Source organism: Eschrichtius robustus, chromosome 11, assembly GCF_028021215.1.
Source record: "Eschrichtius robustus isolate mEscRob2 chromosome 11, mEscRob2.pri, whole genome shotgun sequence".
NCBI lineage: Eukaryota > Metazoa > Chordata > Mammalia > Artiodactyla > Eschrichtiidae > Eschrichtius > Eschrichtius robustus.
Genome location: NC_090834.1, coordinates 46,910,141 through 46,935,152, shown reverse-complemented (window position 1 = coordinate 46,935,152; position 25,012 = coordinate 46,910,141). Strand labels below are relative to the sequence as shown.

Genomic DNA, 25,012 nt, shown 5'->3' with positions numbered 1-25,012 from the left:
TCTTTGTTAAGAGTAAGAAAAAGATAAATGAATTTATTTCCATCTAGGAAGAAATAGCTATGATGCAGTGTTTTTTTTTTCTTTTTTAGAATTATTTCTAGTTCTAAGATAAAGGCCTTGGTTTTAATCCAGTAGGATGTCTCAAAAACACCTGCTTTTTTCTCCATCAAACCTTAAATAAGCAAGTGACTTATAGCATCCTCCAGCAATTCCTAGCTCAACTGTCATAGATCAATACAGCTATCTCCAGCCACATTGGGCCTGACCAAAAATAGTCAAGAGGAATTCAGAGGGCAGTTATACTGGACAAACAGGTGACTTTGTTTATGGAAATCTCAGAAGAACAAAGAGAGATAGTGGTGCCAGTTTGCTTGTGAGTACTTCTTTACTTGCCCTGAAAATACAAATATTAGTTCTTTCAGTTACAATGGAGTGCGACTCAGAAAAGCCTGTGTTTTCACTCTCTTGGAGTAGTGTCTTATTTTGACTGTGCTATCAAAAAACCTATTAAGAAAGATTTTCTCAGGAAGTGTATCCTTCTTCATCACCCTTTCCTCGTCTCTCCCACATTCTTGCCCTAGTGCATCCCTGTAAGTTTAGCAGAGGTAAATATTATTCCTATTTTTGTGCACATGGTCTAATACTTTCCGGGGTAAAGGCTACAAGTCTTCTGATTTCTAACCCAGGATCCTGTTCACTCCACACATTGGAGGTGGCTGAATAAAATGATGAAACTGGCACACTTTTGGGAAGAACTGCCGTCAATTATTTCCACTTTTTAAAGTGCTTTCTACGTTTCCCAACTCTGAATTTAAATTAAATTTTAATGAAAAGAGAAGAACATAAAGACAGTTTCCTGCTAACGCCATTTGGCAAGCAGATAATCGCCATCTTTAAATACGGATGTAATTGTACCGAGTGGGTACCAAGTTATGTGATTAAAGACGCCAAGCTGACTCAAGAGCTGGTATTTTCCTGATCTGGATAGTCCCTGGGAGTTTGTAGAATAAACTGTGTAGCACATCCAATCACGGAGAATGGAGTGCAACCCAGGTCACATTCCAACGCATGTGTGGTAAGGTATTTTGCATTCCTTAAGGCTCAGCTGGAGAGGATACCCTGGAAGATTTAACTGCTTTCTCCCTAGCCAGTGGAGCAAGCAAGGCTCCCATTTTTATGCCTTGTGGATATTTCTCACCAGTAAAATGAATTATATAGTCATCCTGAAATGATAACTAGGTTCAGATGAATGTGCTGATATAGCTGAACAGATACACTGTTATGCTACAGCAGAGAGAATATCTTTCTCAGCATCTGCGTTGTTAGGAAGATTTCATTCCCTGGGTGGAAGGATAAGCGCTGAGAAATATGACCTTGCAATGACAGAACATCAATGTGCAGTGTATGTAGCTGCAGCAGTGCATGGCCGCCTCCGCTTCTTTATTGCCACATATACTAGAGCATTTATGTGGTGCTGGTTCTCACCTAAATATTGGGGTTGTCTCCAGGTCCACCAGTAGCTCATCAAACTCTAATTCTTATAGAAGCCAAATATAATTCTGATCAAAAGTAAAGCTTCTGCTAAAATTCTAGTAGCAATGAAAATGTGAAAGGATTCCTAAAAACAAACCAAACACTACATTCTCTACATTTCCCCAAACCAGAGTAATAGCTAGTTTTGCCCACATTTGAGAATCTACGTTATGAAAAAAAGCATAATCGTGTCCTGATCTGTTAAACAATTTCTCTTTCTCTGACTCCCTTTTTTTCCCTCCTAGTTTTGCTCCTATGAGGCATTTCCTGCCCTTACTGATTCTTAAATTGCAGTATTAAGATACTGCATTAACATTATTGGGGATTTTGCAACAGTGTAAAATACTATTAAAAAAATCTATTTTCAGATTCTATAAGCAAGAATATCAAACTTTTGTATAGGAGAAAATAAAAATTCTGTGTATTTGCTTCAAAAAAATTACTGGTGTGTGTTCTAAAACAACATTGCTTAACTCTGCTAATTTTAAGTGATTCACATGGCCTTTTTTCTCTTTTCCCTTAATGGACCTTTCTTTGCTAAGTATTGGAAGTCTGCTTCTTTTTGCAAAACCTCATCTAGCTAGCTTTTGCAACTCTGTCCTTTGAGAATACTGCAGAATGAAATAAAGAAGTTGGGGTAATGGAGGGGAGATTTAGACAGAAGGAAATGGCGAGTTCTCATTGTTCTGTGGTAGCTGAAGTAAATGTCGATCTCACTATGCTTGATTTCATTTATTTCTAGTCTCAAGAGCTTACAAAAAGTTGACTTTCTTCTCCTGAACAAGAAGCATGTTATGGTCATGTGAATAGAGAACAACAGTCATTTGTTTTAATATCAACATTTCCCTGGGTGGTTAGAAAGCTGGTGAGGTTATGACTTCTATCTATCAATCAATTTAAAATTACAATATTAGCATTTCCTAGAAACTATACTATTACATATTTCTCCACTACAAACTTCTGGAGAATATAATCCCTTTATCACAATTGTCATATTTTAAAAGTGATTATCTAGAAATAGGTTCTAATAAGCAAAACATATAAGACTAACAAATTATAATCAGAAGATATATAGGGAAAAAGACTTATTTTCTGTATCTGAATCTGGAATTAACACTCATACTTTATTTTCCATGTAGCACTAAATAGACTTTATAGGAGATTCAAACTAACAGCTGTGACTTAATAGATGTTTATGTCACAGGGAGGGGGAAAGTCCTTTTCAGTAGCAGAGATTAGAAAAGCTGGACTCCAGTTTCCACACTGTGACAAACTCAGTGGACGACTTGAAGCAAGCTTCCATCTCCCTTTGGGTCTCAGATTCCTCAACTGCAAAATAAGAGTACTCCCAACTTCAGCATTTTATGTTTCTATAATACAACGGGATATGAAAGTATCCTGGACAGCACAAGAAAAAGAATCTGTCATGAGTAGCACTATAAAATGTGTCTCACGGTTTGTTTAGAAAAAAATCACTGTTCAGCTGAGTTTACCATCCTTAAGGAAAAAAGAAACACATTTTTTTTTTTACTTAAAATTTTTTCTCCTTAATATAATGAACATTCTTTAGCACTAACATCTATTGATGACAACCATGGCCCGTTTACTTCTAGCAAGCCTCTTTAACAATGACTTATAATTTAAATCCATTACCTGCTGTGAATGCTCCAAGTAAACACTGATTTGGGGGATTACAAGTAACATGGACATATGGATTAAGTCAATTCAGCCTATGCTTTGTCTACATTGCTTTTATTTTTTTGTTTTACGTGCTTGCACTATCACAATCACCCTACTGGCATTTAAAGTCACTAAATAAAAAAACTATCAGTCATTTTACTTTTAACTTGAATTTAAAAAAACAAAAAAAAGTAAAAAAAAAAAAAAACAACTCCAGAAAACATGCCCTAAGTGTATGTCTGGGGTGTGTGTGTATGTGAATCTGAGTTTAGTATTATTATTGATATGTAAAAACCACAGCATTCCCTTACATAAAACAGGAGACCCAAAAAAGATTAAAAACTGCATGGAAGATTCCATTGGATTCTTTGTTTTGGGGCATATAATTTCCTTTCCTTTGTCCATATAGTTCATGTCTTAGTATAATCCTATAAAAAAAGGATAGTTTCATCCAAAAAATCAGAGAACAGAAAGGCATAGGATAAAAAAAACATCTATAATGATGATTATTTGTTCAGAGTTTCTTAAAAAGGAATCCTTGCTTTTGGAGATTGTGGGCCCCCCAAAATTATATGTAATACTTTGTATGTGTGTCATAGTATTCATTTTAATCAGGTTCTCAAAAATATGCATTACTAAAAAGACTGCTAACTACTGACCTCGTCCGAATGAGAAGTCTTCATCCCAGAGTGAGGAGCAATTGCCACAGTTACACCACTAGCCAGTGTCATCGACAACCCCAGAACTGAGATCCTTACGGCCACTCATGCTAGTGCACACTCAAATAAATTATGTTTCTTAAACTTGTGTCATCTTGTGAAGAAACTCTGCCTGCTTTGTTTGTTGCAAATGTAAAGTCAGCTTATAGAGATTTCAAGGATACCTTTTCAATTTTAACATTTATTGCCATTAAAATGACTGTGTTAAGATTGGTCCAACAAGAATTAGCCCCAGAGAAAGAATCCCTCAAAACAAAACAAAGCTCTCTTGTACGTGCATGACAAAGTCTTAGTTTCATTCCTACTTACAGAAGCAAAAATTACCTATGTTTAACGCTCAACGTTGGAACATCCACTAGAATTTAAAATAGGCAAAGAAGCTCATCTAGTATAGCAGACCTACTTGGAAAGATCATTCTTCTTGAAAAGTTTTCCACCAGTTTTACTAAAATGAGGTGTATTAATATAATCACATAAATAACTTATAATTAGTAAAGAGTGTTGCATATCAAGCCTGTACTAACTCAAGTTTCTTTTTACTAGTTATTCCTGTTATGTGTTTTTATGAAAATTATTTTTATTTTAGAAAGTGTTGCCAAGATGTAGTGGTTATTAAATATGCCTTCAGAGCTAAATCTGCAGGAACATTGCACATTTCCCATATCTTTTTCTGACTCACTTTCCTTCTGGAGAAGGAGAAGAAAGAGTTCCACGGAGAGGAAGAAATAGCTGTAAGTAATATGTTCATGGGCATTTAATGCTAGATGGTTTAACATGCTTGATTGCTGCTGGTGAATCAGAGCTAGAAAATGACAGTAGCATCTATCATGTTATGTTATATCATGCAAAATTTTAACAAAGGCACGACAAGCTACACTGCTGATTTCAGCAATGTGCTATATTTGATAGCAATTGATAGATGTCTACAAAAGAAAATCACTAAATTGTAAAAATGCCTTAATTTTTAAGGTAGTGAGTTATATTCTCTGAGCCGAGAATATAATGGCCGGGGAGCATAAACTGATAGGATCACACAGCACAGTCCTATCAGTGACTTTAAACTCAGTAATTCTTTATCAGGACCCAGAATACCAGACAGTGCAACAATAATATTCTTGATTCTGCACTTAAATTTCAATAAGCAAATAAAGTATTCCCTCCTGTATAAAGAGTAAAATATAGGTTTCCTATTCAGGGTTGTGACTATACTTTCAATGTCTCCAGCATAAACCAATGTGTGACAAAAGAGAGAGAAATTATATCTCAGTGACCCTGGCAGACATAACACCCTTTGGTCTTCAAAGTGCAAACTAAACAAAGCCCCTTAAGAGGCTATGATAAACTGCACTGGGAAAAAAGGTAAATAAAAATAATAGAGGCCAAAATGCTGAAAAAGGAAAAAAGTTATTAGTCTATATGTTCCTTATAATTTGTAGTAATGATATTTTCCTCATTAAAATGCAATAGTAATAGATTAAATAAATTGGGGATAGAAAGGACCGATTAAATCATTGTGTCTAACACATGCCAAGGGAGGGCAGATTTCCCTAGACTAAGGAACAAAGAAGAAAGAAAAATATAAAAATAGGTATTATATCAACATCTGCAAAAGGTTCATTGAGCATAAAGTCTACGGATATTAAGTAGAGGTATTAGCATCAGTAGTGAGCAAGATTAGATACTGACACAAAGTACCCGTATCGATGGCGTCCTGTGCTGTATTTTCAGACTTCTAGTATATTTACCTGGAGCTTTTCTAAATCAAAGCTTCTCTGTTTATACTCACATAGAAAATGTAATCTGAGTTTCAATGAATTTTTAATTTTGTTCAATCTTGCATTTGTTCAACCAAAAACAATTTAAAGAGGACCAAAGCTATCAGCCTCTCAGTGAGCAACACCTTACTAGGGAGTTCTTGAATCTGCCATAAAAATCAACAGTGTGCATCTAATAGTTTTCTTTTAATTTGAGCAGTGAAAAGTGAATAATCACATCAAATATTCTTCAGGGCCTCTTTGGTTTCCAGATTAAACATGCAATGTGACCTGTCATCTTGCCACATTCTCTGCATTTCCATTTTAAATAATCATAAATAAGAAAACCTTGCTACACTTTGGCATGACACAGTTGTTTGATCCAGCTGCATTTCAAAGTTTTAGAAATTGCACTCATTCCTTCTTTAGAGTCCTTGTTCATCTCAAAGGTTTTCAGCTGAAAGATTCTTTATTGTATTCGAATCTTGTCCCATATGAATTGTTTTGATTACTCAGTTTATGAAGAGTCTTAGAAATCGAATTAGGTCCACAGCAAAAAACACCAACTGTTTTCCTGGAAAGACAAAGGGAGAAAATGGAAAATCAGGTGGAAAATTAGGCAGAACATGACAAGAAGTATCTTTTAGTAGTGTGTTTAAGGTGTTAACAAAGTTAATTTCTTGCTGCTTTGCATACAAATAATTTTCCAATTATTACCAAATATAAGTGACCACCGGGAAGATATTTTATTTACCTCATGCTTTTCATGCTAGAGATCAAGATCATTCAAAGAATATAACTATGAGCACATATTTGTTTGCTATCAGACAGAGTGAGCAGTCTGCATGTCATTGATGAGGGCAGAAACGAAGTCAAGAGCAGCAATTGATAGATGTCAACTGCTCCACATTTGACATATGAATAGATTTCTATCCACCCTGGACCATATCAGTTCTTCTCATGCTAAATGTTTTACAGACATTTTTTCCCCCTAAAGATCCCATGGATTTTCATGGGAAGTGGTGAATAAGCATAAAGAAAGGAAAGCTATTACCAATTTGAAAGGATAATTTTAAGTGACTAATTTATATCTACATTAAAACAAAAAGCATACTAATCTGGATACACTTTCTTTTTTATTTATGTGCCACAATAATTGTAACAAATACCAAGCAGGTTTTATTATTTGCTAACATAAAATTTTGGTAGATAAATTATACATATCCCTAACAAATAGAATAAATAAATCCCACAAAATGATTACTATTTCACGTTGATTTCCTGCAAAGTTTGTTGATTTGCATTGAATTCTTCCTATGATATCAAAATGATTGACAATTCTTATCATATCTTGGACAAATCCAGTACGTATTCATTATCTGAGAATAATTGTTGCTGAAAAAAAGACAGTGAATCCATTTAAATGGGTACCAAAATTTATAATAAATACTGAAAAAAGTTTTATTAAAACTTTTCACCTTGAAAAATGAAACAAAGAACTACAAAATAAACTTTTACTTGTAGCCATGATGGAGAAATAGGGACGAGATTTACTCTCCTGCATTAAAAAAATAGGACAAAACAAATAACATATGAAACAATTATTTTCAGATACTGGACAACAGGCAGCACAGAACTGTGATCCCTGAGAAAAAAAGAAAAAACAAGGCGAGCCAGACAGCTCAATCTTCTTGTTGCCTGAAGGCAATTTAGAAGCTGTAGCACAGAAGAGGGAAACTCATGCAGAGACTGGCGGTCTTACTGAGTTAAAGAGAAAAAGAATGGAGTTCACGAAGGCCAAAGCAGCTAGAACTTGATATCAAAAGAAAGAAGCTCTGGAGATCTGCAGAGGAGTATCCTCAAGTCTTTAGCTGAGTACTAATCTCCTCATGTGTTAGAGGAAACCATGTGAAACTGGGTAGAGAACTACCAAGGAGCAGTAGGCCAAACAACTCTGAGTTTACGCAAGGCTGTCAACAATTCATATTCCCACAAGCCAAAATGGAAAGCTCTATATATAATACATTGGCAATGGATAGTGTACTCAAAAAGTTATTACTTTATTTGCAAAGGGTAGGGAGGATGTTGGTAAAATTAGCCCAGATTGGAGGCTGCTCTGGACTCATACTAACAAAGCTTAAAAGCAAGCCTTGAAAAGATCAAACTGACGGACTTCCCTGGTGGCGCAGTGGTTAAGAATCCGCCTGCCAATGCAGGGGACATGGGTTTGAGCCTTGGTCTGGGAAGATCCCACATGCCGCGGAGCAACTAAGCCCGTGCATCACAACTACTGAGCCTGTGCTCTAGAGCCCGTGAGCCCGTGCTCCACAACAAGAAAAGCCACTCAACGAGAAGCCTGCACACCGCAACGAAGAGTAGCCCCCACTCGCCGCAACTAGAGAAAGCCTGCACGCAGCAACGAAGACACAATGCAGCCAAAATAAATAATAAAGTCAATAAATTAAAAAAGAAAAAAGATCAAACTGAATCCAAGTAACAAAACTGTATGCCAAAAACAATTCCAACAATACTGAAAAGAATAAATAAAAATTTGGAGTTTGATGTCTAAACTTCAAAGTGTATAGCATTTAATAAAAAATTACCAGGAATGTGTATAGCAAGAAATTATGAACTATAACTAGAAGTGTTATGGGTTGAATTTTGTTCCCTTCCCCAAATTCATAGGTTGAAACTCTAACTCTCAGTATTCCGGAATGTGGCTGTATTTGGAGATTGGGCCTTTAAAGATGTAATTAAGATAGAGCGATGTTGTTAGGGTGGACCCTATTGCAATCTGACTAGTGTCTTTGTAAGAGGAGGAAATTAAAGAGACACTAGAGACACACATGCAGATAAAAGACTGACCATGTGAAGAGGCAGCAAGAGGGTAGTCATCTGAAAGCCAAGGAGAGGTCTCAGAGGAAATCACCGTGCTAGCATCTTAATCTTAGACTTCTAGCCTTCAGAATAGTGCGAATATAAACTTCTATTGTTTAATCCATCAAGCCTGTGGGATTTTATTATGGAAGTCCTAGCAAACTAATACAAGAAGAAAGATAAGTCAATAGAAACGGGACGAGAATGACAGAAATGATGGAATTATTAGACAAGGTCACTGAAACAGTGATGAGAAACATGTTTCATATGTTCAAAGAAAAACATCGACATGATGAGAAAGGAAAAAAGATTTTTTAAAGGCCTAAGTGGAAATGCTAGAGATTAAATGCAATATTTAAAATGATAAATATACTGATGGGTTAACAGAAGAATAGGCACTGAAGAAGAAAAGATAAGTAAACTTGAAGATATAGCAGTAGAATATATCCAAATGGAAGCACACAGAGAACAAAAATTGGGCAGAAAAGTGAAAAGAGCCTCAAGGTCCTGTGGGACAATACCAACCAGTCTTTCATATATGTAATCATAGTCTCAACATAAAAGAAGACACAGGGAAAGAGAAAAAACTATTTGAAGAAATAATTACCAAAATTTTTACAAATTTGATGAAAACAAACAGATCCAACGATCTAATGAACTCCAAGGAGAATATGCACGCACACACACATAACAACATAAGGCAAGTTATAATAAAACTCTGGAAACCAGTTACAAAGAGAATAACACAAAAGCAGCTGACAGAGGGTGGGGGCAGAGACACACTACAAATAATAAACAGAAGATGAAGGATAGACTTCTTGTCACAAACTATTTAAGTCTGAAGGCAATGAAGTGAAATCTTCAAAGTGCTGAAAGACAAAAAAAAAAAAAAAAAAAAAAGCAACTATTCTATATCAAGCAAATTCTATACCAAACAAAAATAACTTTCAAAATTGAAGATAGAATGTAAACTTTTCTAACAAAAGGTGAGGGAATTCATCACCAGCAAACTAGCACTATGAGGTATATAAAGGGAATTCGTCGGGAAGGAGAATGAAATCAGATAGACATGTGAATCTTCCCAAAGCTACGAAGGACACCAAAATGGTGAATCTGTGAATAAATACACTGCATATTTTGTCTAATTTTTAATCTCTTTAAAATATAATTGATATTTAAAACAAAAGTAATAACAATACATTATGGAGTTTATAGTATATGTAGAAGAAAGATGAACAAGAACAACAGCCAAAGAGATGCAGGGTGAATGGAAGTACATGAGGTAGTATAATATTATTTGAAGTACACTGTGATAAGCTAATGGTGTACACCGTAGACCTAGAGCCATGCTTCTCCAATTTCAGCTTCATCAGCATCACCTAAAGCACTTCACAGACCACAGATAGCAAGGCCCTATTCCTAGATCCTCTGATTCAGCAGATCTTGGATATGGCTCCAAGAATTTGGTTTTCCAACAAGTTGCCAGGTGATGCTAGTCCAAGGATTGCAACTTGGGAACCAATTCCTTAAAGAAATAACTAAAGTCAAACAGAGAGGTATGGCTAATATGTCACTTTAGGAGAAAAAGATTGAATCATAAAATAACACTAATTGAAAAGAAAGTAAAGAAAGAAAGAAAAAAGGAAAGAACAAATGAGATAAATAGAAAGCAACAGTAAACTGTTGGACTGTAACACAATCCACAGAAGCCAAGAAAACTCAATGAGGAAAAGATACTCTCTCCAATTCATGATGTTGGGAAAACTGGATATTCACATGCAAAAGAATGGAACTGTACCCTATCTCACTCTACTCCCAAAAATTAACTCTAAAGGAAATAAAGACTTGAATATAAGACCTTAAACCATCAAATCTTAGAAGAAAACACAGAGGATAAAACTCTTTGACAGTGGTCTTGGCAACAATTTCATGAAACTGACACCAAAAATACAAGCGACAAAAGCAAAAATAAATAAGTGGGACTACATCAAAGTAAGAAGCTTCTGCATAGCAAAAGAAATGATCAACAAAATGAAAAGGCAAGCTACGGAATGGGAGAACATATTTGCAAACTACATATCTGATAAGGGGTTAATATGTAAAATATATAAGAAATTCATATAACTCGCTAGCAAAAAAATAATAATAATAATCCAATAAGAGGAAACTCTTTCAGCTTTTCACCATTGAGTAAGATATTAGCTGTGGGCTTATTATATAGGGCCTTTATTATGTTGAGGTATGTTCCCTCTATACCCACTTTTTGGAGAGTTTTTATCATAAATGGATGCTGAATTTTGTCAAAAGCTTTTTCTGTATCTATTGAGATGATCATATAATTTTTATTCTTCAATCTGTTAATGCAGTGTATCACATTGGTTGATATAAAGATACTGAACCATCCTTGCAATGCCTTGGATAAATACCACTTGATGATGGTGTATGCTCCTTTTAATGTATTGTTGAATTTGGTTTGTGGTGCTGGGAAAACTGTACAGTTACATGTAAAAAGAATGAAATTAGAGGCTTTTCTCACACCACATACAAAAAGAATCTCAAATTAGATTAAAGACCTAAATATAAGACCAGAAACCATAAAACTCCTAGAAGGAAAAATAGGCAGAACGTTCTTTGACGTAAATCATAGCAGTATGCTTTAGGATCTATATCCTAAGGCAAAGGAAACAAAAGTAAAAATAAACAGGACCTAATTAAAGTGAAAAGCTTTTGCACAGCAAAGGATACCATCCACAAAATGAAAAGACAACCTATTGTTTATTAATATTAACCCCTTATCAGTCATATCATTTGCAATTATTTTCTCCCATTCAATAGGTTGTCTATATAAACAGCTCATAAAACTCAATATCAAAAGAAAAACAAAAACAACACAGTTAAAAAAAGGCAGAACAACTGAATAGACAGTTTTACAATGTCTATTCATTCATTTTTACATTTTAAATGTTGGCGAGGTTGTGGAGAAAAGGAAACCCTTGTACACTACTGGTGGGAATGTAAATTGGTATAACCAGTATGGGAAATAGTATGGCGGTATCTCAAAAAATTAAAAATAAAACTATCATATGATACAACAATCCCTCTACTGTGTATATATCCATAGGAAATGAAATCACTCTCTTGAAGTGTTATCTGCACTCCTATGTTTATTGCAGCATTATCTAGAATAGTCAAGACATGGAAACAACCTTAGTGTCCACAGATAGATGAATGGACAAAGAAAATGCGATGTGATGTGATACACACACACTGAAATATTATTCAGCCATAAAAAAGAAGAAAATGCTCTTATTTGCAACAACATGGATGAACCTTGAGGGCATCATGATTAGCGCAATAAATCAGACAAAGAAAGACAAATGTATGATCTCACTCATTTGCGGAATCGAAAAAACCCAAACTCATAGAAACACAGAGCAGATTGGAGGGTGCCAGAGGCAGATGGAGGAGGTAGGGTATGACTGAAGACTGACAAAGGGTTACAAACTTATAGTTACAAGAGGAATAAGTTCTAGGATGTAATGGACAGCATGGTGACTATAGTTAACAATACTTATTGTATATTTGAAAGTTGGGAAGACAGTAGATCTTAAAAGTTCTCATCACACAAACACAAAATTTGTAATTATTTGAGGTGATAGATATGTTAACTTTATTGTGGTAGTCATTTTGCAACATATACATATCAAATTGTTATACTGTATACAATATTATAAGTCAGTTATTTTTCAACAAAGCTGGAAAAATGAAGAATATTTTTAATCTATGTGATGATAAAATGTAATTTATTTTGTAATGAATGCAATATAATAGTAAGATGTAAATAGTTTAAACACTACAACTAAACCCTAGAACTAAAAAACTTCAAAATACATGTATCAAAAACTGATAGAACTGTAAAGACAGACAAATCTAGAATTATAGTTAATGACTTCAACACTCTTCTTTTGGAAATTGACAGAACAAGTAGACAGAAAATCAGTAAGGGTACTGAAGACTTAAATACCACTATCAACCAACTGGAACTGATTGATATTTATAGGGTATTCTACCCCAAAACAATGGAATACAAATTCGTTTTTAGTGCCCATGGAACATTCACCAACACAGACCATATTCTGGGCAGTAAAACAGGTCTCAATAAATTTTAAAGGATTGAAATAACAAGGAGTATATTTTCTTAAAACCCATTTGAACCAGAAATCAAGAACAAATACCCCTATATTTGGAAATTAAACAACATACTTCTACATAACCAATGGGTCAAAAAAGAATTCACGTGGTAATTTAAAAACTATTTTGACTTATATAAAAATGAAAATAAAACATATCAAAATTTGTGGTATGTAGCTAAAGTGGTGTTTAGAGGAAAATTTATAGTATTAAACACTTTTATTATGAAAGAACAATGACCTAAAATCAGTGACCTACGGTTCCACCTTAAGTAACTAGTAAAAGAAGAGCTAATTAAACCCAAAGTGAGAAGAAAGAAAATAATAAAAAAGTATGAAAATAAACTCTTACACTTAATAAAATTTAGGTTACTATCAAAACCAGAGCTAGACACAATGGATTACTTAAAATGAATAAAACTGAACTACTGAATTTATACCACCAAAAATAAAAAAAGTCATAGTGCAGTTTTCATTAAGATGAAAAGGGAATGAGACATTTTGGCTGTCTGTATACAGTCTCTGTCAACACTGCATTATGACAATAAGATACCATTATTTTCTTTTTTGGCTTTCATAGGGCAAATATAGAGTTAGATTTTCAAATTTTCCAAATTTCCTAAAGGCTTATCTTAAATTCTTCATAATAAAATCATTATTTTTAAAGCACCGTATATGATCATTTTCTTTTTTACATTTTGTTTTCCAACTATTAACTAGTTTAACTCTAGGAGATGTTTGTTTGTGTAATTTGAGGAGTTCCCCAATGTCACTTTCACTAACAATGAAATCCTACAACTTTTAATTAACCTTTGTAATTAATTTGCACTAATTTTGATTAGGTTGCTGCAATCCAACAATCATCTAGAGATTTATCTACAAAAACTCTGTAGAGATGGGTAGAGATAGACTTAGATGCTAGCAGAGGATGTTGTTTGGGGGCAGATGTAGGGAACTAGTTCCATAAATGTTCAACATATTGGTGAATATTTTCCTATTATACCGATACTCGTTTTTCCATTCATTTTTAAAGTGTGTGATCTCATATAATGAAAGCTTATTCATGCCTTAGGGATTATTCACTCCTTGTATTACAGATACAGAAGGGTCGAGTGACTTGACCCAGGGACACAGGAGCAAATGTAAGAGCCCAAACCTAGGTATCCTTAATCTGTTTTGTTTTTAAAACACCATGTGGCAGTAAAATATAGATATATCTCAGGCATCAATCCCAGAAGAGTTTTCCCTACTCCAAAGGCCACGTAAAGTTCTTTACTTCTCCCTTTCCATGATGCATACATTCAACTAAGTTAAGGTATGATATGCATTTTTACTATAAATAACAGGAAACTGGATCTCAGGTATAATAAATAATTTTTAAAAAGACATACAAGGAAGAGACCACTCTCATACATGTGTGCAAATTAATATGCCTCTCTTCTCTATTTTTATCTCTTTATATTCTCTCAGCAATTTATGTACATGAAGTTAACCAAAATTTTACATCTAAAATGAAGTCTTCTATTTAAAGAGTGCCTTTTTCCAGTTAACAAACCTTAAGACGTTGATCCATTCTTTTCCTAGCTACGCTACATAAAAATCCTTCAAAAAATAATGCATTTGAGGTGCCTGCCCAGAGCAGATACACAAAAAGAAAGTGTACAAAATGTCAACCGTAGATGGTGCACACTTGCTCTTCTTAAATAAGCTTTGCTGTTTAAAGAAAATGAACAAACAACCAAATAAGCATACAGAATCCCTCTCAATATGAACAGTATAACAAATGAGGACTCTTGAGAACTAACCAAAGAAACCAAAAATCCCAATGTAATTTCTTGCAAATGATCCTCTACTGTTTGGGGGTTTGGTTTCAGAATTGAGCAAAAACAAACAAGCAAAACAAAGAAACAAACTATCAACGTTTTCAGCACTATACTATGAAAACTAACAAAAGAACGCTTGCCAGAAGTCAGTTAAATGTCATTAGGGAGGACGGAGTCTGTGGTGCATAGCAAGACCCAGGTGAGTATGACAAGATGATCACATCTAAGGTGGATGATTCTGGAGAAAGGGAAAGAAATATAACAAAAACTGGGTTGACTTTTTTCTTTATTCTATAGTTCACCTTTAACTAGGGCCCTGAATATTACAAAGGACCTCTGCTTTCCAAATAATGCTTTCCTCTATAACCCAAATTACTTCATCAAGGGAAGGAAATCTAGGAGTGCTTTCAAACATGGTTGTAATCTGAATTACATGGGTCACTGTATTCCTTTTTAGATTTTGCTTCTGGGGCTTCACACCATGATTCCTAAAACAAAATCTCTGAAGATGAAGCCAAACGCCATGATGAATCCATGATTATTTCAGTAGATCACATTCATCCATAAATTTATAAATTGGGGCTTTAAAAAAACTGTCCATCGAATAAGCTGCCTCATTCATTTACAATCAAATACCCTTTTTATATTTATCAAAATGTATTTTTAAAATTATGAATTAATCAAATATATGCTAATAATTGTAGCATAATTCAATCTAGAAGAAAACGATGATCACTGGTGCCTTAGAGTCACAGGAAATTTTAAAAATTAAATCTTCTATTTATATACATTCTTATTGCAGGTGTGCTTAGTTTAGCAACAAAAGTATGATTAGTTCTAGTGTAAAATTATATTGAATTTTAATAAAATTCTGCAGGATAAACAGGATAGAAATACAAGTTCAACTAGACAAAAGAGTGATGTAAAATTTCTAACTGATAGTGAAAGCTACCAAACATACAAATATACGAGGTCGGTATCAAGAAACTATGATATTTAGATTCCAGTAGATATGTTTAAAAGAGTCACATTAATTTTAAAATGTCAATATCTGCAGTATGTTAGAAATTATAGCCTTTGGAACTATTTAAACTTATGATGAAACTTTTTTGATGCCAACTTTAAAATGTGTGAGTGGGTATATGGTTTTCAAAATGCTTTTAAAATTCTTATAGACCATTGCCCTGCACTATGATAATTTTACAGAAGACAAACAGGCTCCCTAGTCTGTGCCCCAAAGTGAATGCTTTCCTTCAACTCTATCGCTTCAGATCATAGACATATAGCCCATAATGCTAGAATTCTTTATAGAATTATAGCTTCAAAGAAAAAAATATGTTTGGAAATATTTCTGATTTAGAGACTGCATATTAAGGAGTTTTAAAAACTAACAGTTTTAAAAAATGTATTCATTCTGGTAAAAAGGTACCAAAAATCTGATTTTTAAGTGCATTCACTGTTAGAACTACTTGAGGAGCTCCCTCGCTTGCTAATGTGATTTAAAAAAACTTTCCCAATGATTACCTGATTTATGCTATTGGAAAGAACACCCTTTATAATATGGATCTATGTAAATTTAAAAGTAGGTAGGAGAGTCTAGTTCATAAATAGACTACTTTTAAGCCAAATTTTAAGTATTTGGCATTACAGATGCTTGAGGTGGTTCCTGCCTTGCTTCATCCTTTGGTAGTGATAATTGAGGGTTTAAGTGACTCTGTAATTTGTAAACCCATTACTAAGTAATCTTTAAAAACTTCATGTGATGACTTGGGAATATTTTAATTTGATCATTAGCCACATAAATTTTTTGAGGAATAGTACTTACCCTCTGTTATATTTTGCTATTTCATTAAACAGAAGTTTCCACCGAGGACGTCCAATAAAAAGTCTCGAATTCAGTGCTTGATATTTTTCTCCAATTATCTTCTGCCAAAAAGAAAGCACTATATTTTATATGACACAGAGTTGGACAAATAACCCATTTCTCTAACATCATTTTTGCTGGTGCTGTGGCTTCCTAACAAATTGCAGTGATATAAAGAATGTAAGTATCATATGGCAACCTATTAGGTAAAGTCATTTAGAAGCATCATTTCCTCCCTCTTTCCCTTTAAAATCCATTACCTTCTTGAATGCCATTATTACAAATGGCTGATTCTCCTAGACTTCAGTTAGTTGCATCATTTTTAAGCCACTGCAGCGTTAAAGAATGCATTCTAATTGCCTACTCTCAAAAAAGGCGCAGCACATAAGCTTTATTGAAGCGTTTTTGTACTGCAAAGTGATCATATTTGGCTCATTATATGAGTAAAATACTATAAACTGTCACCATAAATTTGGGGAAATGATCCTGGACATGATAGCCTAAAACAGAAGAGCTCCAAATTTGGGATCTATCAAGAAACAACTTCTAATGTACTGGTGCTTGCGATTAACAGACTATTAGATCTGAATTGGTGATAAAGAGAGTGAAGTGAGAAGAGAGGAGAAAGTGTCTGAGTCCCAGGCAGACAAACTGAGAATCAGATGTAATATATGCTCTGTACCTTAATTACAGAGAAACCATGCGGAATAATGATACTGACTTGCTTCATGAGAGTATAAAATAAAATGTTTTTACATACCAAGTAGGGTAGAAATCTGACTAAAAAAATAGGCTTAGATTAGTTTCAAAGTAACTGACAAGCATTCATGTTTTGTATTCAAACTATTATAGAAAACGTATGATGGAAAATACTACAATAAAACTTGTGAAAGCATTCATGCTCAGGTTTATACGGCCGTACAGCTCTTCAATGTTGTTTGTAAACAGTTCCTTCATCTATGATATGGGGATTGCAAGATCATTTACCTCTTGAATATGTTGGAATTACATGAGATACTGTATATGAAATGCTCAGCACAGCGTCTAGCAGTGAAGTAAATAATGCGTGATGACTGTTACTTTATTTAATTTCCCTTGAAGAGAAACAAGCTTAATTGTGTATGCTCTTATCTTCTCTCTCCACATAAAACCTCCCCTCGATGAACATAATCACAAGACTATTCGCTTATGTCCTCATCTCTAGATGAGGCAACTGTGGAGAGAAGAGAGATGAACTCAAAGGTCTGTTCCAGCTCCCTGTGAAAGGGAGAATACGGTTGACTTCAAGGACAAGCCATGAGTTTGCTGGACACATTCCAAAACAGGCTTTCCTCTGGGAAACGTCTCTTCAAACCACCTGCAGAAATTTTCTTCCACACAGCCCCTACAGTAAATCTTCTATTCTCAAGAGGCTTGTTTAATTTACAATAACATCCAATCACATACCTGTAACCCATCTGTCTGACTGAGGTACAGCTGGATGTTGACATAGTCAGGTCTGTTCTCTTGCCAAAACTGACAGGACATGAAAGTAAATAGACATTAAAATTTGTTCTGTATACACAGACTCTCTCCTATCCTAACATATGTGATTCCATGATTTGTTAAGATGTATCGTGTCTTATCACAGCCAACATCTACGAGCAAATGTACATATATACATACATATATATGTACCACAGACACGGCAGATTCTAACATTAATAACCTGTCACCTACTGGTTTAATTAGTTATGAAGGAGGTAGTGGACAGGATTAGTTCTCTGTTATCTTCATAGAGACAAAATCAAACACGCTAAATGTTACACTAATATTCCCCTAAATCCTCCCCAATTATTTCTTATTTGATTCCCTAAGAGCCTCTAAATTTTACTCAAAAGTGCACTCAGAAAGTATATGGTGTTTTAAAAGTAAAAAGTGATATTTAATAGGCATGCTAGGAATCACAAAAAACAAAACAAACAAAACCTGGTTCCAGTTCCTACCTTCTTCCTATTCAGCACTGTTTTCCCTTGTATAAAAATGTATGAGGCAGCAAATATACCTGCCAAAATAAAATAGTCTGGAAAAGCTCTCAAACGTTTTGAAATCTTGAAAAATAAACTGACAAAAAAAACTATCTGAAGAAAAATGAATTCAACAAAGGGGTAAAAGGGTTTTGTCCGCATAGGCATCCTTTTACCAGAAGACAAAAATGAATCTGCTAATGACTCTGGCCTTGCTCTGACTGAATCCTGACTTCTGAAATCTACATTTAAAAAGTAGTATTCTTCTTAAGGCCTCCTTTCACCACCCTGAAATAAGGAGATGCTGAAAGATAAGGAAAAGGAGTCAAAAAGTAAAAAAAAAAAAACAAATAAAAAGTAGAAGAGAAGGAAGGAACACCATGGAAGGAACACCATAACCATGGTGTGCTCTGGAGAACAGAGGTGAGTATCTGATGTGTAGAACCTGAGGAAGGGCTCAGAAGAGACCAGCACTTCTTCAACAGCCAAACTATTTCTTGAGCATCAGTGGGCGTAGTAGGTTTGCTGGAGATGGTATGGCTTTGCTGGACCTTATTGCAGCAAAAGGATCAATTGATTTCAAGTACTGTTTTTACAGAGTGTGAAAGTAATAATTTTTTAATGAATATATATTGGGGCTCAAAATAGAAGGTTCAGGAATGCAAAAGAAGTCATTTTGCAAACAGGGAGTAATTAAGTGAGGTTACATCGCTCCTCCGGCACCCTTTATAATAGTAAGGGCACCTGGCAGGTGGCTAGAGACTTGTTTCTACTGCCATCACTGTCTGACCTTGAGATTTCTAGGGAGTTACTCAACTTATAAAGGCCTCAGTTTCTCCATCAGGACAATGAGAGAGTTGAATGACATTATCCTACAGGTTTCTTCCAGATCTAAAACTATACATTTTCTGACAGGTGGCAACTCTAAGTTATAAAATCCCAATAAAAACATATTTTACTTTTAAAGTGATAAGTGATGATTCTCAGCACCCATAATAGTCTTAAAATATAATCATTAAATTCCATACCACAGCTGCCTCAAGTTATACCCAAACACTAAAGTCATTTTAAGGCCCTTCAGGAATTGGATCAGGGTTTATGAATTTTAATTGTGAGGAAACAGGAATTTCCAGGTGCCAGTAATGGATAGCACCTCACAAAACACATGACTTGCATTGATTTTTGTCTTAAATGTCTACCAGGATACTCCTCTGAGATCACCCCAATAACTCCTGCATCAATAACTGCTGTTTGGAAGTAAGATCATCTATACCATTTTTCTAGATTCCACATATATGCGTTAATATACGATATTTGTTTTTCTCTTAACTAATGGGAACATACTGTATAGCACAGGGAACTCTACTTAATGCACTGTGGTGACCTAAATGGGATGGAAATCCAAAAAAGAGGGGATATGTGTCTATGTATAGCCGATTCATTTTGCTGTGCAGTAGAAACTAACACAACACTGTAAGTCAACTATACTCCAATAAAAATTAATTTAAACAAAAAGAAAAAAAATAACGTGTTTGGTGCCCACAGCCTCCAGAGAGAAGTATGCAGACTTAAATAATGTATTTAATGATTTCAACGTCTCCATTTTAACTTATCCCTCATTGAAAACAAGCAATAGTATCTACTAAAGAAACACACACACACACACGCACAAACACACTGAACTTGGTAACTCAGTTGCAAACACAGAAAATAAAAAAAGACTTCTTTTTAACATCTTCCTCAGAGGCACAATTGAAGGACCAGTGTTCATCCTCTTGATGTGAAAAATCGAAACAGGTATACAGAGGTGTGTGTAGAGATAATCATCACCACATTATTTACACTAGTTTTAATCTTTCATATTATTTACTCCATGGAATCCTAAGGGTAAAGCATATCCACCAAAAAATTTGAGAAGAAATCTTAAGATTGAACTACTTCGAATGTCCAGCAATTTATATTTTTTTCTTTCCTTTATTTCTTTCCTGCCCTGCTACTTGCCTTATAAAGCATCTATTATTCAAATGTGCCTTTCCACATCTTGGATCCAATTATAGCCTTTTATTTTAAAAAGTATAGGCTCTCTATCAGTTCAAAACAATTTTTTTAAACTAGAAAAACAGGCAAAGGTAGAATTAGGAAATCTGAGAAGTAATACAAGTGTTTGGTAAGCACAGGGAGAGAAGTTCAATCTCACTAACATTCAGGGAAAAATACAGTGAGACACCACTGTTTAAGAGATGGATAGAAATTTGAAAGATTGGTAATGTAATGTCTGGAATAAATTTCTCTTATATTCTTTGGTGGAAATGTAAATTGTTTTAGCCTCCTTGGGGGACATTTTTTTAGTATACGTTAAAAATTTAAATTCACTCCCAAAGTCCTCAGAGCCTCCAACTCAGGAAGTCCAGCCTCAGGCATTAATCTAGAAAAAATACCCACACATTTGAGAGTGGTATGCTCTTCTTGAAAGATTTTTCTCCCTTACCTCAAGGACAGAACTACCTCTTGGTTTCCTACTACCTCACTGGCCACTCTGACCAATCTCCTTTACTGACTTATCACTCATCTTCCACCCCTCTAGAAACTGCAGTACCCCGAGGCTTGGTATATTCACACACACTCTCAAGATGATCTACAATCATATACGTATGCTCAAATCCAATCAATGGCTTCTCATCTCTCCCTTTTTTTTCCTCCTGATTTAGCAGGCCCTTGGTGAGCCCCAGGAATCTGCACTTTTTTTTTTATTGTGGTAAAATATACATAGCATAAGACTGATCATTTTAACCGTTTTTTAAGTATACAGTTGATTAGCATTAAATACATTCACATTGTTGTGCAACCATCACCACCAATCCATTTTCAGAACTTCTTCATTTTCCCAATCTGAAATTCTGTGTCCGTTAAACAGTAACTCCCCATTTGTCCTTCCTGGAAACCTGGCAACCACCACTCTACTTTTTGTCTCTATGAATTAGACTACTCTAGGTGCCTTATATAAGAGGAATCACACAACAGTTGTCCTTTTGTGTCTGGTTAGATAGTAATAAGTTTATAGAAAGCAATGTGCAGAACAATACAAATAGTATGGTAGAATGTATAGAATGCTCGTGAGTTACATCTGGTTACACAGATTGGGTGGGGATTTTGCTTCATGTGGATTATTAGAAAAATTTGTAGCAAAGATGCATATGTGTATTACTTGAATAACTTAAAAAATAAAGATAGATACATTAATAGATAAGTAACAGGTTACATGTAGGATAGACGAAAATGCCTGTTTTCATCTCTGGAAGGAATAAAACTTAGAATTTGGGATTTTTGAAAGTCTGTATACTGTGCCAAAAGTCTGCTGATGATCCAACTTGGAATATCAAAGGTAGAGATAAGAGATAAGAGCTACTAGAACAAAGGATGAAAGGTGTAATAGTAATTGCCTGTTGATGTTTTCCTCTATCTGTTCTCTGTCACAATCTCATATGCATTCACATTTGCATGCATATGTATCCTATATGCATACATCACCAGCCATATGCATACATTTCTATGTTAAAACATTCCATGTTAAAACATGTTCTAGATACACACACAAATTCACAGATACCAATATCTGAAAAGATGTGTACCAAGTTATTAACAGATGTTACCTCTTTTTTTTTTTTTTAAGTTTAAGGGATGTTTTTTTTCCTCCTCCCAACTTATCTGCATGTTTTCTGGTTTATTCTATAGTGAGCACTTATTACTTTTACAATTTGAGATAAAATAATTTATTTTAAATTTAGAAAGCTGCAAAAGTAAAAACAAACCTAATTTTACCTTGTTATACAACACACATAGTAAGTCTGCAAACCAACGGAAGGATTGGATGTCTCTGCACACCCAAATAAAATACAGTCTTCTAAGCCTGTATGGTTTCCAGTCATCCCTTTAAAATTAAAATAACATGATAGTGATTATGATGGGAAAAAAATTAAGAATCCCTATATACTTGAAATTTTGCTTCTCATTAGTAAGCAACCTATAGAAAAAACAGTCATTTACATTCTAGCATCTGACATACCACTTACTTTAACTCCCAAATTTATTTAAAATGCAATATACTGACTCAAAGATATGCTATACTCCATGAATTTAAGTGTTCATGCTTGTGGATATTATATGCATATCACCCATTTCCATTTGAAGGCAATAAACTAAACTCCTGGATTAGAATAATATCAGCTCTGCATCTCAGGAAAAAAAAGTTCTCTATTTTCAGCGAATTCTATCACTCAACAGGGCTCCAATGGTCATCTTGCCCTGGCTTCCAGGCAAAATGAGCCAAAACCATTCCAGAAAGTTGGTTGTTTACCCCCTTCTTAATAATTGTTAAAGAAAGAGATTTCACAAACACTTACTATGTAATGCATTCTAGCAACTCACAATTCCAAGTCTGGATTCCTCCTTATAATTATGAAGTAGGCTTGAGGTTAAGAAAATATTCTTCCTTTTTTTAAACTTTAGGTGTCCAAATAACTTGCAAAATGTTTTCAGAAACAATTTCTGGTTTGGAATATAGTTTTTTTTCTAAGAACCTCCAAAAAAGTCCCAAATTTATATCAAGTATTTAAAATTGAAATAAAATATCATTCAAACACATCACTTCAACTTATTACTTCTTTTTTAGTACTTCATAAAACAAACTTTTAATGCAAATTGTGTTTTCTTGAAAAGTGAACAGAATAGATTTTGTTTGTGGGTTTCATGACAATTACTGTCCATTAATTTTTGCTTATAATCCTAGAACTAAAATAACTGAATAAGTATATCCTGGTTAAGCAATCTTACCTTTGAAATTTTTATTCTTCAGTCTGTTATAAATTTGCTGAGTAACAGACCAGGGAATGATGTGCTCATTTGTCATCTCCTCAGAAAGGCTTTCCCTGACCATACTTCTAAAATAACCTGGGCCCTTTATTTCTATATCCCATTAATCTCTCTTCTCTTCATCATAGTTCTAATATTTTCTGAAATAATGTTATTTATGAATTTTTCACTGGTTTATTTTCTTCCTGCCCCATTTGGATGTAAACTTTTTAAGAGCAGAGACTCTCTTTAGTCATTGCTGTATTACCAGAAACTATAAGATCAATCGGCACATAGGTGCTCAAAAATATTTGTTGACTAAATGCATTAGTAATGCCACTTGCCCCTGATGAGAAAGTAAAGAAACAGAGGCTGGTGGAATGACTTTAACAGAGGAAAAGGACAGAGGGATGCATAATTGTGATACTGACGTTATTCTACAAGAGAACACGCTGAAAGCCACAGACCACGTATTGAGAATCACTCAGTTATTCCCCTTATCAGTCAGTAAATGGAGTTCCTTGAACAATAAGTAAAAGAATTCTGGAAGGAATTACTTCTTACTGAAAGAGAGCTGCCTGAAATATTGACAGTTCTCTACTTGGACGAACATAATGGATCAAAATGACATACAGCAGAGTGTTGAGTATTGACGCAAAAGGAGTTACTCCAATGCCTCCAGCCACGCAGAGGCTAACCTCATAGTTCAGTGAATCTTCAAATGGACTTCCAAAGGGACCATCAATGTAGAGCCTGTGGACAAGGCAGACAAAGGTGGAAAAAGTGAAAATGAGTTAAATTTCTATTATATGTGGCAAACATGATAAATCTAGTGTCTAGGCTTTGTGGTGGCTCGGGCCTCATTTCATTGTTTCTCATAGTGATAAGCTTAAAGGAACAAGAAGTGTTGTTTATGAACTGTCAATATTAACACAAGCACATCTGTTTCAAAGCATGCCTATTTTGAGGGAAACATTCATTTAAAGTGTAGGGAAATATATATAGGACCATGATAGTTAGCGAAGGACTAGTTAAAGCTTTGATCTATTTTATTACTATATTGGACTAAATTAAAATATCTTGTTTTATTGTGTCTAAATTCAATAATATTATTCTCCATGGTAAAGACAGCAGCAGAAATATTTCCTGAAACCTTTACCATGTGAACAGAAAAGAAACTAACCCTGTTCCTCTTCTTGCCCTGGTTAGGTTTATCAGTATAGAAATAGCCAGAGCACAATCTCAAAGGAATCTCTGATTACTCTACTTGTGATAGTATATTCAAATGTATGTGTGTATGTGTGTGTATGTGTGTGAAATCCTTCTTAACTACAATGAAACTTGAAAATCGTTCACTCAGTATTCATCCTCCCATTCTTTCTTGCTTTTTTTTTTTGATTGAAGTATAGTTGATTTACAATGTTGTGTTAGTTTCCAGTGATTCAGTTATACATATACATATATCTATTCTTTTTCAGATTATTTTCCCTTATAGGTTATTACACAATATTGAGTATAGTTCCCTGGGTTATACAGTAAGTCCTTGTTGGTTATCTACTTTATATATAGTAGTGTGTATATGTTAATACTAAGCTCCTAATTTATCCCTTCCCCCCTTCCCCTTTGGTAACCATAAGTTTGTTTTCTATGTCTGTGGGTCTATTTCTGTTTTGTAAATAAGTTCATTTGTATCATTTTCTTAGATTCCACATATAAGC

The 25,012-nt window shown here is 34.5% G+C and overlaps 1 protein-coding gene across 3 annotated transcripts in view; it reads right to left on the bottom strand.

Moving 5' to 3' along the window:
• Positions 1-4,097: 4,097 nt before the first annotated feature.
• The window catches only part of NOX4 (NADPH oxidase 4), a 143,543-nt gene continuing 122,628 nt past the window's right edge, over positions 4,098-25,012 (bottom strand). For 2 of the 3 annotated variants that reach the window (XM_068556666.1, XM_068556668.1), the window contains 5 exons: positions 23,859-24,047; positions 22,266-22,374; positions 17,887-17,955; positions 16,402-16,502; positions 4,098-6,260 (listed from right to left, as the gene is read on the bottom strand). In XM_068556666.1, coding sequence (XP_068412767.1) covers positions 6,140-6,260; positions 16,402-16,502; positions 17,887-17,955; positions 22,266-22,374; positions 23,859-24,047 — 589 coding nt within the window. In that variant the 3' untranslated portion in view covers positions 4,098-6,139. The remainder of the gene's footprint in view (positions 6,261-16,401; positions 16,503-17,886; positions 17,956-22,265; positions 22,375-23,858; positions 24,048-25,012) is intronic. The other variant, XM_068556667.1, reaches the window with a different exon arrangement.